This window comes from Sceloporus undulatus, chromosome 11, assembly GCF_019175285.1.
Source record: "Sceloporus undulatus isolate JIND9_A2432 ecotype Alabama chromosome 11, SceUnd_v1.1, whole genome shotgun sequence".
In the NCBI taxonomy this organism is placed as follows: domain Eukaryota; kingdom Metazoa; phylum Chordata; class Lepidosauria; order Squamata; family Phrynosomatidae; genus Sceloporus; species Sceloporus undulatus.
The window spans coordinates 2,536,869-2,551,936 of record NC_056532.1 but is presented as its reverse complement, the minus strand read 5'-3'; the positions used below and the strand labels follow the sequence as shown (position 1 = coordinate 2,551,936).

General features: G+C 44.5%; 2 protein-coding genes across 3 annotated transcripts in view; both read right to left on the bottom strand.

Moving 5' to 3' along the window:
- The window catches only part of UBE2G1 (ubiquitin conjugating enzyme E2 G1), a 554,317-nt gene that overhangs the window by 71,761 nt on the left and 467,488 nt on the right, over positions 1–15,068 (bottom strand). The gene's annotated exons all lie outside the window — the stretch shown is intronic.
- Positions 2,313–15,068, bottom strand: part of CAMKK1 (calcium/calmodulin dependent protein kinase kinase 1) — a 50,875-nt gene continuing 38,119 nt past the window's right edge. The window contains exons 11-16 of the mRNA XM_042442896.1: positions 14,337–14,390; positions 13,647–13,720; positions 8,372–8,459; positions 6,068–6,196; positions 5,451–5,554; positions 2,313–2,514 (exon numbers count right to left, since the gene is read on the bottom strand). Coding sequence (XP_042298830.1) covers positions 2,442–2,514; positions 5,451–5,554; positions 6,068–6,196; positions 8,372–8,459; positions 13,647–13,720; positions 14,337–14,390 — 522 coding nt within the window. The 3' untranslated portion in view covers positions 2,313–2,441. The remainder of the gene's footprint in view (positions 2,515–5,450; positions 5,555–6,067; positions 6,197–8,371; positions 8,460–13,646; positions 13,721–14,336; positions 14,391–15,068) is intronic.

The window sequence follows — 15,068 nt, the reverse complement described above, 5'->3', positions numbered from 1 at the left end:
AGACCCAAAGCAGCTTTATATTGTTAGTCTGGAACAGGCCAATAATATAAAAGGAAAAAGTGCATGGATATTCTCAGCCTTCTGGGGTCTCTGAAAATAATTAAGGCAGTTACAACATCGAGGAGAATAATAACACGGATTTTGCAAAGGACATGATAGAAGGCTGGTTGAGAAGGACGGTGCGATCGAGTCCTTGCCGCTCCGACAAGGTGTGCGTTGTGGACATGTCCTGGTTGAGCTTTGCCAACCCAAAGTCCTATATCTGGGCAGCCTTGGGCATGGGAAGGTGCCCCAAGTTAATGCCAAGGGCAATGTTGCATGCATAGAGCATAACATCTGATCCAACACGGATGCATCACAGAGTAAGGTAAGCAACAGTTTTATCCATAGTGAAAACCTGCTTTAATGCAGCAAAGGTATTGACCAGGTGAATTTGAAGCCAGGGCCATCAGTGGTTCAGTTCTCAGGCAGGCTATGGACACATGGCCACCAACAAATGCAAGACGGCGACTATGGCTTCTGTTTCATAGGCCTACCTTACAACAACAGTGAGGGCAAGGTTTTGTGATTTATTATCCTGTGCTGTGCTTATGAATTTTATCCTCGGTGGCCATGCAGAAGGAATTATATTGCATGCTGTGTGATCCACAGACAGTTACATCCCAACACGAAAACACACAAGACGCAGAATTAGTAGCCGGCTGAATGGGATGGGCACGCATCCTTGAGGTAGCATGTAGATGGTCAAATAGGGAACATTGAACAAATAAGTGTACGCTTTTGGTTCCGGAAAGCTGTCAAATTGATAAAACCGGCCCTAACTTGTCAAACTTTTGGATTGCGACTCCCAGACAGCTCCCCAAAAGCCGCTCTTCTGAGTGTTGCAATTTATAAAGAGGTGAGATGCATTTCTTCACAAGCGAAATGGTTGTTATGGAATGGCGCATACTGGAAAATTCTAACTGGATGTGCTTTATTTTTAAGGCAAACCAAGCTGATATGCGCTTCCCCAATTGATAAAGGTACTGGAATGTAGCGATTGATCCCTTTTTATTTGCTTGGCCAAATTGCGCCGCTCTTCGCTCAAGAAAGCCATGTCAAGGCATGTGCAAAAGTGGATGAAGTAAGTACAGAAATGTGCGGCGTAAAATGGATTTACAGGATGTTTGGATCCTGTAAGTAACCTATTGTTTTGATTCGTTTTAAGCATTAGTTTAACTAGTTACACTCCAGAGCTGCCTTTCTCTGATCCTTTTTTCTTTCCGCTGCCTTTCATGAGCAGATAGCCAAATACTGGCACTACTTACCTTTGAGATTCACCGAAAGAAAGAGGTTGGCAACATGAATGCTGCCAACATCTTTCTTTCATTGAGTCTCAAAAGTGCTACAAGATCTCTTTACGTACTGATTTTGTGGACTATTACAGCTATATCTTTGAATTCTTCCACCTAGTTTAGTATTGTTGGCACCGATTTGCAGCAGCAGTTCTTAGGAGTTTTCCTCGGCCCTTCCTAAAAGAGGTCCAACTCTGGACTTTTTACAAAGTGTGTATTCTACTCCCAAGCTATGGTTCTTCCTTCCCCCGAAAAACCAATACAAGATTCTAGTCCTTGTGGTTATGAATGAAGAATTAAGCAATGTAGGAAGCTTCTTATACTGAGTCAGAACATGGCTCCATCTAGGGCTGTCTACACAGATTGGGACCACTTTTCTTTGCCCTTTCTGGAGATGCTAAGCTAAGGGTTTAATCTGGGACTTTCTGGTTTCCCAGTCATTGAGCAGTTAGATATGCTGGGACTATACCTCCCATGCTGGGTGGGGGATGATGGGAGCAGTAGTCTGACACATCATGGCCATGTCATGGCTTTCAACTACTTGCTGGGGATGGAACCTTGGATCCACATTTCAACTCCAAATATCGGGGTTCCTAAATTTAGGGTTTGAGTTGAGTAGGTGTCCAAGATCAGAAGATTCCCCTGTGATGGAGAATCGATTGATGCTCAGATACCGCTGAATGAGTTCAAAAATGATAGTTAAACCAGAAATTCAGGAGATGTCTGGGCAGGTTTAAACCGAGGCGCCAAGAACATCTGGCTGCATTTCCAAAATGGATGCACATCCATAGACCGTGATGTGAAGCGCAAAGACAAAACGAGGCACGGAGTATACAATGCCGCCAAGTCCCACAATGTGAATGAAAGCAGACGGCCCTCTTCTAGGAGGATCACCTGCCCCATGGCTGGCTCCACCAGCTGCGGGTCAATGCCGCTTCATTCCCAGGTGGATGTGTCTCTCTTTCTCTCTTTTTTTTCCATGTCACAGACTTTGGTTGATGAGAACAGACAGCATGGCGCGCAAGACAACACCACTGTTTACGATGGGTACGGCAGCAGCATTGGTACAGCAGCAGAGCTTGGAGGACCTCTCTGCGATCCGGATCTTCACGAACTCGTTTCGTCCTCGTTCACGTCGGGCAGATCCGGGTCCTTCATGCCTTCCCGGCTTCCTTGCTTTCTACACATATTCCAGAAACAACAACAGATTGTAAGACTTTGGGTGAGTACACCAGCCAGAATACTCTGGAATACTCTGGCCCCAAATCCTCACTGTTACCTCTGCGTTCTGGAATGAAACCAGGTCGACTGTCTACATGGGTCCTGTTGTGCCGCTTGGCACTGGCATCGCTATCGTAAATTGCACCCTTTGAGGTCTCATGGTTGGGCACTTTCTTGTGAACACAAAGGCCTGTTACAGACTGCCAAAATAAAGCTGCTTTGGGTCTCTTTGGAGGTATGCTATTTAAATTGATGCATGGGTTCCTAAGAGTCCGGAGGGTCGCGTCCAAAGCCACACTCCATTCCTAAGCACTGGAGGCAGCTTTGGTGCAGCTTCGGCATCTTAGGTATGCATGCATCATTTAAACAGCATACCTCCCAACGAAGCAGCTTTATTTTGGCAATCTGGAACAGGCCAATGGGAGCAACTTGTGCCAGTGACAGCAATGGCAGCACATGTAATGCTTTTAATTCTTTGAACTGTTTAATTTAAACTTGTATTTTGCATGCTTTATAGTGTTTTAACTTGGACTGTTTTAGATGATGATGATGATGATGATGATGATGATGATGATGATGATGATTAAGCTTTATGTATACAACGCTGTAAATTTACCGTACATACTTGACAATAAGTCGCCCTCGTGTATAAGTCAAGGGCAGGCTTTGAAGCCAGAATTATGTATTTTGATATGACCCATGGATATGTCGAGGGTAAAATGTAGGGGCATGTAATGAAGGTTATAAAGGTTGAAGCAAAGGGAAAAAATGCCAAAGAACTTACAAATTATTTTTGTTATTATTATATTATATTATAATTATTATTATAATTATTCATGCTCATACTAAAAGCTGGATGGATGAATGAGAGGTTAGAAGGGGACCAGTCCTTCCAGGGCAGATTAAACTCTTATCTTTCACCAGGGAATGCTTTTATATAACCTAAATTTCTAGACTTATACATGAGTATATACAGGACACAGCGTTGTATATATAATCAATTAAAATAGATAAAATAAACCTGCCTATGGCATACATTCTACAAAAATAATTAAATAATTAAATAATTAAATTAAATAATAATAAATAATACATGTTAACATTCAGTAAAATAAGGCAGGCCACAAATTAAAATAACATTAGATTTGTAAGCCACCTTGAGTCCCTGGAGTGGGAGGAAGATGGGATATAACTAAACATAATAATAATAACATAATAATAATAGTAATACTTGAGTGCAACCCCTTTTGCACCTTGCACTCGGTTTGCAACCACTGAAGTAACAGCAACTGAAGTAAGCTGAGGACAAAAGGGACAAGTGGAGGAGAGAAGATCTGGGATGTTTTCCATTTTCAAAGCGGCTCCAAAATGAGACTACAAAGGATGAATTGGGACGCTCCCTGCCAAACTGGGAGAACTGGGAGGGTGCGGTAACACCTGGCTTGCAGTGAGTTTCTCAGCCCAGTCCAGTGTTGCTTTTTTCCTAGCTGCTCCCTGGGGTCCTTGTTAACCGGCGCAAGGAAATGGGCTAGTTGGCCTTCTCCTGAAATGAAATCCATTTCTCCTGAGGCGCGCGCATGTGGCGCAGAACTTACTCAGGGCTATGCAATTAATTGCTGGAAATAACGGAGCGCCAGGGCCGAGGACGGAAGGGCTCTGGTTAGCCGATAAATGATGTCTTCCAGAAACTTCCTGCGTGCGGAACTAATCCCCAAAGGCAATGAATCATTTTTTCCCCTTTGCAATGAGTTCAAGGAATTAACACTCTGTCGGGAAGGAAATATGCTACTGGTTATTATGGCTGGCGTTCTGTGTTGCAGTTATGGATTTGGAGTTGCATATCTGTCCTGTATTCACTTGCTGCCAAGCCCAGTGTTCTAGTTTTGCCGCCTTGAGAAATCCATTAAGTTGCACCAATTAAAGGTGGAAAAGGCACGAAGGTGCAGGGCAACATCGCCACCAAGAACTGAACACCAAGCATCGCACGATGGAACCAGTTCACACTTCTAAGTAAGTGAGGATTGTAGCCTATTCTTTCTAATACACACACAGACACCACAAACACACACAAAGGGTGTCATGGACAATCCTAGTAGGACCAAAAGAGACCAAGTTACCTTAAAGATGGGTGCAAATATATAGATGGGCTTAACCGAAAACCGTGCCTAGAGGCGAAGAACGAAAATAAAAGACAAGGGGTGGAATAGAAACAGAGGGGGAAAAAAGAACCCAATATTAAAATTTCAGGCATGCATGAAACTGAAATGAGAAGGAATAAACTTTTGATGGGATGGAGAAAAGAGCAAAGACAAGGGAGGGAAGGGAATCTAGAAGTCACAGAAGGAGGACGCCTGGTTGTCCGATTTGGAAGTAACTACAGGGTGCATTACAAAACCACAACGAACCTATCTATCCATAATAAGCAGAACATGAATTATTGAGCAATGCTAAATGCGAAAGCGTGAATCCTAACAGGCTTTTGAAACATTTAAGCAATCCTGGGGCGAGATGTGCGCAATGCACAGGTCCAATCTCCTCTGCTTTCACGATGTCTGTTTAAAGCAATTGATCATGAAACGGGAAAGATACTCTAATGGCTCTCCTTTGCGCCTTCATTTCCTTTCATCGGAGCATAGAAGCTATTAGCCTTCCTCCGACGAGAAATGAACATGATATTAAAATTGCAAATTGACTGCCTTTCAACCAAAGCAAGAAGGGTGGACATTATAACCGAGATTAAGGGAGGCGTTGGATTGAAAATCTAGCCTGCCTCCCTCCCATCCTTAGGATATTGTGTCTGCTTATTAAAAAGAAACAGAAGGACACAAGCAAGGTTTCCAGTTGGTCTTGAGGGTGACCTAAAGCAGCCCTAAAGAGGTCCATAAAGATACCTACATTAATAGGTCTCCTGGAGCCGACATCGATCTCTCCTCTCGCCTGGCTTGGGCTTCGAACGGATTACCAAAGGAGCGTTTCCTCAACATGGCTTTCACCAAAATCTGGAGCAAAGGGAGGAAAAAGGAATGTGGACAAACGGCAAATAAAACAACAACAACAACACTATTCTTTTTACTCAAGAGAACACCTCTGTAGGGATCTCCAGGTCCTCCATGTGCAACTCTATGGCCAACATCTGGCAGAATTTGGCCACAGAATCATGCTGGAGGACCTACAAATGCCTAGAGAAGGGTTTTAGTGCAACTCTGTGGTCAACTTCCCGCAGAATTTCTCTAAAGGGAACATGTGAAACAAATACACAAAGAATCAAATCAGCAAAAGCCAAAGCTGCAAATGTGGAGGGCTGGCTGCGCATCCTTTTCCTCTGGCTGCCTAAACGGTCTTCCTAAATGCTCAGCTGCCATGCTAGAAATTTGGGGACAGAAGGAACATTTCATGGAGGGGAGTAATTCTTATTTTAGAGGGACCATACCCTCATCCCCCCCCTTACTACCACATCTCTGCTAAGACGGGAAGCCATTTCCCACATTGCCCATAACAAAATGAATACACACCACAGCGGGTAAACTGGGAACCATCTTGACCGAGTTCTTCACTTCTTCTTCTGTGACTTCCACGATGCTGCAGTGCTCTTCCTCCAAAGGAAGAGGATCCTCTCCAAACTTGGTAATCCAAGGATGTAACTGCACAGAGAAGGGGGGAAATGCAATCTATATCTATCTATATCTATATCTATATATAATGTCAGAGCATGCGGTGATGGGACAGGAACAGGGGACGCTTTGTCAGAAATCCTTTCCCTTGTCCCATGATTATTTCAATACTTTGCCATAGGATGAGTTAGGACGGCAAAGTTATACTCATTGGCATTTGGAGGTATGCTGCTTAAGTGCTGCATGCGCCCTAAGAGGCCGGAAGCTGCACCAAAGCTATGCTAGAGCGCATCTTTGGTGCAGCTTCTGGCCTCTTAAGATGTGTGTGTGTCTTTTAAACAGCATACCTCCAAAGAGACCCAAAGCAGCTTTATTTTGGCCTCTCTGTTCAGGCCCTGTGTTGATTCCACTTGTAAAATGTGCAACGGCCCTGTAAGAAAGGTGACTACTGGCTGGGAATGTGTGTTGTTACACTTCTTTGGAGCTCAGTGTTGTCCGGTTATAAAAGGGGATTCAGGATGCTGACCCTTCTTGCAGTTCCTTAGAAATGGAAAATGTCTGTTTCTGGCACAGCTTGCCTTGGGCTCCCTGCCTCTCTCTCTCAGCCTCAGTGTTCCTTGTCTGTAAAATGGACGTGTTACTGACCGCCTTTGGTTCTTTTGCTGGTTCACAGCTGATGCAAGACATGTATCTGTTCTCTTTCTGTCTGTCTCTGCAGATTGCTAGATTTAAACACTGCAAGTGTTGTCTCCAAAATCCGGATTCCAGAATCAGCTCAAGGGAAACTTTTATACACAAATGAAGCTTGCTCCTAGAACACCAAGTGAGTTACCTTGTGTAAAAGGCATATTTCTGCCAGGGCTTCAGTATGTTGTATCTCCATTTCTTGACCACATTAGCAATGTTTAGTGTTGCCAAGTGGGAGCCAGTATGGATGGTGTCGTGGTTTGAGCATTGGGGCTATGACTATGGCAGTGATGGTGAACCTTTTACAGACCGAGTGCCCAAACTGCAACCCAAAACCCACTTATTTATTGCATAGTGCCATGTTCCTCTGGCTTCCTAGTAACAAACTCTGTGCTGGGGTGACGGCACATGTGCCCACAGACAGGGCTCTGAGTGCCACCTCTGGCACGCCTGCCATAGGTTCGCCATCACTGGACTATGGAGACCAGGGTTTGAATCTCAGCTCAGTCACAGAAACCCACTGGGTGCCTTGGGCAAGTCACAGCTTCAGAGGATGACAATGACAATCCCCCTTTGAAGCTTGTTAAGAAAACCCTTAAGTCGGAAACGACTTGCAGGCACACAACAACAACAACAACAACAATGGTACTTAGTACCTTTGCTATTGCTCTTCCACAAGTCAGACACTGGAGGGAGGCATAGACTTAGCATCCTTAAAATGCTTTAGGGTTCCCTGCTCTAAGGATCACTGGCAATTCAGCATCAGTATGTTTTTGATCATGTTTGCACGTTTCTTTGTATTTAGGAATACTTTGCATGCAAGACCTTGAGTTTTTAATAAGTGAATGTAGGAAAAACTTTAGACAGTCTTTAAGTGTTTACCTCTTGGACGTCTGGGTTTCGAACCAAACTGTGTGAGAGCAGAATATTATCCCTCTACATACAAGTTAATTTTTGATGTGAAAAGCCCCTACATTTCCTATACAGTAGGGTCATGCTGGCTGGTGGATTCTGGGCGTTGTAGTCTTAAGACCTACATCCAGTTGCTAGAAAACAACAGCAACCTTTGAACCACTTTGTTATTGCTACGTACCTTGAAGTCATTTCTAACTTGCAGCAAACCCAAGGTGAAACCCTATCACTGTTTAGATTGGAGCCTTTGCCTCCTTCTGTGGCTGAGAGAGTGTGACTTACCTAAGGAAAGCCAGTGCTTTGCCATGGCCATCTCCATTGTAGCTACAGAGTCCTAATCCAACTATTTGTTGAGCCAAATTATCAAAGAGTAAGCCAACAAAACCCAACTGGGACAAGCAAGAAGATCTAGACTCCCCAAAATAGCTTCTTCCAAGCCATACTGCTATAACTTGTGCACTGTCCAGAGGAGCTTCCACACCTTGAAATGCACCACTGGCCAGAATGTTAATAACATTTGAATGGACAACTGGACTGCTATAAAGCTTAACATCTTCAGTTGGAGCAAGTGACCATTCAATTTCATGCCTCATGTGCCACATTTACCTTAATTTCAGGGACTGTTATTCTGGTCTCAGGGTTTTTTTCCAGCATCTTCAGAATGAGGTCCTTGAGTTCTGGGCTGACCCAGGGTCTAAAGGAAGGAAGGACAACACATTAGATCAGGGCAGAAGCTACCACCGGTTGTAGAATCATAGGATCTTAAGAGTTGGAAGAGACCACAAGGGTCACCTAGTCCAACCTTCTGCTGCACAGGAACTAAAGCACTCCCAAAGATGCCCAAGATCCAATCTATGTTCAAAGATGGAAAGTCCACTACCATCCAAGGCAGTCTATATTCCACTGTTGAACAGCTCCTACCATCGAGAAGTGTTTCTTAATGTTGAGATAGAATCTCTTTTCCTATAGTTTGCATCCATTGCTCCTCGTCTTTGTCTCTGGAGCAGCAGAAAACAAGCTCGCTCCATCCTCAACATGACACTTCCTTCAGAGCTTTAAAGACGGTTGATCCTTGGAATAGCGGTATATAAATAAAACAAATTATTATTATTATTATTATTATTATTATTATTATTATTATTATTATGTTATCTTTCAGGATGCATCTACATCAGTGGTACCCAAACTTTGGTCCTCCAGATGTTTTGGACTTCAGCTCCCAGAATTCCTGACTGTTGACCAAGCTCTGTTCTGGGAGTTGAAATCCAGAACAGTCAGAGGGCTAAAGTTTGGGAAGCACTGGCATGGCTCCATGGCAATTCAAGTGGTCCTGAACTGCATTATTTCTAGTGTAAATCATGTTTGATGCCCTTGCGCCAATCTACAGAATCCTGAAATGTGTAGTTTTGCACAGTCTTTAGCCTTCTCTGCCGAAACTACAGATTCCAGGATTCTGTAGATTGGCGCCGTGGCATCAAACCTTTCCTCATTCAGCATTTCGATCAGAGTATACCTCTTCCCAGAATTTTGTTTCTACTCCTGGATTACACAGTTGTCAGGAAGTTTTTCCTAATGTTGAGCTGGGATCTCTTTTCCTGCAGCTTGCATCCATTGCTCCATTGGGTTCTGTTCTCTGGAGCAGCAGAAAACAAGCTTGCTCCCTCTTCAATATGACATCCCTTCAGATATTTAAACAGGGCTATCATATCACCTCTTAACCTTCTCTTCTCCAGGCTAAACATCCCCAGCTCCCTAAGTCCTTCCTCACAGGGCATGACTTTCCAAGGAGCAACCTTGGAAAGATTGTGGCCTACGATCTTCATGGAGGAGGATATATAAGCAACTCTGCCAAAAGAAATGACTCAGGCTAGATGAAATAAACCCAGGCCCATGAGTTTCTATGGCTTCTTGGTAAACAGAAGCCCCAAATCTTTGGTAGCCATGGCAAAATACACTCAACATCCAAACACAGCCTCAAGGAGTTTGTGGGAGGTCTGAGATGGAGTCAGTTCAGTGATTTCTAATATAGGATCACCCCCACCCCCCCTTTTCCATTATTTCCCTGGTTCGTTTTCTGGCTCCGTCGAATTAATGGGATTCATTTAAACATTGAGTCAGCACAGCCGTCACCTCCTCCCCGTCTCGCCGCAGCCGAGAAGCCTTTCTAGATGGGAAAGAATAGGTCACTGGGATGTCAGAGTAAGTCAGGCGAGGAGAGTTATTGCTCCGGGAGATGTTTGGAGGAAAGGCAAGGTTGTTCAACACAGCCACGTAGTCCCATTAAAACGTAATCCCTCCTTGTGAAAGCGGAGGGGAAGACGGAGAGTCACTCATGAGCTGAGTAATAACACTAAATATATTTATATTTATAGAGACGGCGGGCAAGATGCCCAGGACGAGGGGGAATGGCAGCATCGAGTGCCCAGAAAAGCAAAGCTCAGCTAATATCCCTTGCAGATGAGCCATTGTTTCCTCGATCTCTGGTGTGCCACGGTGGCAAATGACCCACACATTGCTCAGAGGGGTTGTGGTGGTTGTTGTGTGCCTTCAAGTTGTTTCAGGCTTACGTGGGGTTTTCTTGGTAAGATGTGTTCCAAAGAGGTTTGCCATTGCCTTCCTCTGAGGCTGAGAGTGACATGCCTGAGGTTGCCCTGTGGGTTTCATGGCCGAGTTGGGAATCGAACCCTGGTCTCCAGAGACATAGTCCACTCAAAGCACTCTCCCATGCGCAGAGGGGAGATGAGGGAAATGGAGAAAGTAAATGTATGCCTGTGTTGTGTTTTGTGTGCCTCCAACTTGTTTCTGAATTATGGTGATTCGAGGTCGCCCAGTGGGTTTTTTGGCCAAGCTGGCACTCGAACCAAGGTCTCCAGAGTCACAGTCCAACACCTAATTCAAAGTAAATGCAAAGAAAAATGTGTGACACCAATTTGAATAATAGAATCATAGAATCACAGAGTTGGAAGAGACCGCAAGGGCCATCTAGTCCAACCCCATTCTGCCATGCAAGAAATCCAAATCAAATCATCCCCGACAGATGGCCATCTAGCCTCTGTTTAAAGACCTCCAAAGAAGGAGACTCCACTACACTCCGAGGAAGGAATGTGTTCCACTGTCGGACAACCCTTACTGTAGTGTGTTATAAAACAAGGAAACACGAGGAAACCCTGTTAGCAAGCTGCAAATGTGTGCAACGTGGCATTGGCAGGAATGCTCCGATGTGCATTTGGGAATTTCTGATGCATATCAGGAATCTGGACTCTTCTTGATGTACCTTGGGCACTTCCCTTGGGCTCTAGCACATTTTGGAAACGACTCGAAGGCACACAACCGCAAGGCCCTTTACAAAGACGTTCAGTCCCAAGCAGAATGCCAGGCAGCAGTGCTTCTTTTTTCCCTTATGAGAAAAAAAATTCCTGTTTCATAGCCATAAGCTCGGAGCAGTAAGCGCTCTCTGCCAAAATAAATGCCAAAGTATTCTTCTTGCATTCAAACAATGTGTCGCTTCCTCTCCCTGCATTCATTTCTCCATCCACCTACAATCCTCCACGCTCTTTCCCAAGCCGGGACATGATGCTATCATCTTTACATTTCTCCAACCCTGAGCAAGGAAGGTTTAATTCATGCAAGTAGGTCAGATTATTTTTGCCTTCGTACAGTACTGAGTTGAGAAAGCGACGCTTTGGCATTTCATACCAAACCTTCCAAGGTGGAAGCGGCTGTAATAGGTTGAAGACGGTGCAGCTTCAGGGGAAAGTTTCCTAAATTTCAAATTACAAGAGAAGAGATTCTACCTAAACAGCGGAAAGAACTTTATTCTCCTAAGCATCTGAGGAAGCAGACTTAAGTCTACAAAAGCTCATGCTGCCAACTTCTTTCTTTCAAGTAGCCTGAAGGGTGCTACAAGGTCTCTCTATATACCTTAAGGGCTGTTCAACGGCGGAACAGATTGTTTCGGAGGGTGGCAGACTTTCCATTTTTGCAAGTCTTTAAACAGAGGTTGGATAGCTATCTCTCAGAAGTGCTGCAATTGTACTTTCCTACTTGGCAAGAAGTTGGATTCGATGGCCCTTGAGGTCTCATCTATCTCTCCGATTCTAAAAACCCTATACTTCCACCAAACCTTTAAGGTACTCTTTTAGAAAGTGGCCAACACATCTTGGATAAAGATGTAAATCTCTGCAAGCGCAGTTGCACATTTACTGTATTATGGGACAACACTGAGTGGCAACACTGTGCAACCAAATATTGAACCAAGAGCTCCAGCAGAATCCTTGAAAGGACTGGGAGTCCTCACATTATATATCCCTGGGTTTTCATAGACTCATAGGCCTGTTACAGACTGCCAAAATAAAGCTGCTTCGGGTCTCTTTGGAGGTATGCTGTTTAAATGATGCATGCACCCTAAGAATCCGAAAGCTGCACCAAAAGCTGCCCTCCAGTGCTTAGGAATGGAGTGTGGCTTTGGCGCTACCTCTGGACTCTTAGGACCCATGCGTCATTTAAACAGCATACCTCCAAAGAGACCCAAGCAGCTTTATTTTGGCAGTCTGGAACAGGCCATAGAGTTGGAAGAGACCACAAGGGCCATCCAATCCAACCCTCTGCCATGCAAGTTTTGTTTGGCATTGTTGGTTGTTGTCGCCTCTGCGCCCATTTTGTGCCATTCCTTTCTTGGGCCTGTTTGTAGTGACTTCTTGGACCTGAACTATAATTGTTCCAAAGGGGCTTTTAAAATGAGGTGTGGTCCTATGGATGGAAGGGCAAATTTTCTCCTCTTTGAATTTTTGTTTTAATTCGTAAAATCCATGAGATGTCCAGTCCAACCACCATTCGGTGCAGGATCTCCAGCTAAAGTATTCTTTGGAGGTCGTCCAAAGAACGAGAACCCACCACCTTCTTGGGTAGTTGGTGCCACTGCTGAACCGCTCTTACTGTCAAAGAGTTCCTTCTAATGTTCCATTGACATCTATCCTCCTGTAACTTCAAACCATTAGACCTGGTTCTAGCTTCTGGGGCTGCAGAGAATACACCTGAGGAATAATAAATTCCCATGGCTAGTCGATTCATATCATGCCAGCCTCCAGAAATGGGGCCTTCCCCCTTGCTAAAAAGACCATCGCCAATGTGGCATTTGCAGCTATCCATTCATTTCAAATCTTTGTGGGATTCAGAGATAACTCCTTTAAGATTTGCCGTGGCTCCTTTTAACTCTGCAGGGATCTTGCCTTCCCGAAAGGAGGTGCCGATTATCTCTCCAACCCAACGGCTATGAGTCGGTCGATGAAAGAGGCAAGGGCAACTCCCACACTCCCGAGAAGCCTTTCCACACCACAGACTTTAAAGAAAGTACCATCAAAGTATGCTGAAGCAGCGGCAACCAACACTGAAGTTGCAGAGTCTAAGTCAGACTAGATGCAAGCAACGGCATTGTGTAAGTCGGCCATAGTGGGCCACCAAAACTTCATTGAAGACCCCTTGTGGGACATACTCCAGAACATGGTTGGCTATACTGGACACAATGGAAGCTTGTGACTCCCACATTAATAGGGTAGTGAATCCGCTATAGGGCTGTAGTCTAAAATTTGAAGGCACTATCCAGGCAGTTGGACCTAGTTCCTTTCAGGTCCTCCAGATGTGGAAGCCACCAGCTGCCACTCAGTGGCATGACAGAGACACAGCAATGGCAGAAGAGCATAAATTTGTTCTCACAACCATGAATCACATCATGGAGTGGAAATGACTTGATGGCACACAACAGCAAAGCCTTCTTGAATCCCATCTTGGGAGAAAGACGTGATATACATTCAATGAATGAATGCATAAGCATGTCCAAGCTCTGATCCGGAACCTGTTTACAGTTCTGCAAAGCTTTACTTACTCTTCTGGGAACTCAACAGGCTTGTTCTTGATCTTGTTGTGAAGAGCAAGGATGAATTCGTCAATGAAAGGACACTGTAAACCAAACCAAAGGTTTCCAACATTAGTTAGCCTTCATGAACTCTGAGAATACTTCATGAACTCTTGGATTTGTTGCTGCATGTCAGGAGAGTACTGCAGAAGTATCCGATTATGTCCTCAAAGTCAGATGCAAACCAATGGCATCATTTGCTGAGAACAGCCTATGTTTTCCAAAGGTGTAGTGTGATGCTGTGTCCAGCTATGGGAATATAGCAAGACTCTTGAATCCCATTTTGGGATGACTCTGATTTTTCTCTGATCCTTCCTCTTCTCCATCATCCAGTTAAGGGCAGTGGAGCAGGAGAGCTATCACAGTAAAACATTAGCAGGAGAAGATTTGGACATTGTGGAGGGAGGATGAGAACACCAACCTTTGCAACAACCAGAAAAAAGAGAGACATGTGCAAGCATACATTGGACTTAATGCTGGCGTACGTCACTAACAGGATACCAGTTTATGAGTGTCAAGAAAAGCAATGGGCCTTTTACAAATTTGGCCAGGAGAAAGGCAGTCCAGGGAACCTGGGGCTACACAGGTTTACTGTCCCTGTCTATCCAGCCTGCATTGTCCAAACCAAACCCCGCCTAGACAATTTCGGAGACATCTTACCTTTCCGTATACAAAGCAAAAGAGAGTGATGCCCATGGCCCACACATCCAGAGCCTGAAAGGAAAGAGAGCACATTCCACACATTAGAGATATGGATGGAAAGTCAAACAAACGGTTGCAGTCTGAAGTGCTTTTGTTTGGGATTCGCCGTTGCATCCCCCCCAACCATTTTTACAGCTCTAAACTCCAGTGTCGAATCTGTGGGTGGCAAATCTGTTCAAGTTTTTAACCTAAATTTTAAGAGGGTTGTCCAATTTATCCTCAAATTAGGTGTGGCATCCTAGATTGCTCTTTTACAGTTCGGATGATAACCCACAGCTTGGCGTAGTGGTTTTTGAGCATTGGACTACGGCTCCGGAGACCAGTGTTCGATTCCCAGCTTGGCCATGCAACCCACTGGGCAAATGACAAGCTCTCAGCCTCAGGGAAAGGCAATGGCAAACCTCTTATTAACAAATCTTTCCAAGAAAACCCCATGATAGGGTTGTCGTAAGTCAGAGGAGACTCAAAGGCATACAACAATAACAACCCGCGGGGGATTCTGCGCCACTAGTTTATTGCTCAACCAGCTGCCAGTGGGTCTCTGGAAAATCCTTGCCATGTTAGCTGGCTCGGGGATTTTGGGCATTGCCATCCAAAAAGGAAAGCTTTCCAAGGTATGATAGTTGTGAAGATAAGAGAGGATGAGCCCATAGAGACCATTTTCTGTTCTTTTAGAAAGATAAATCGAAT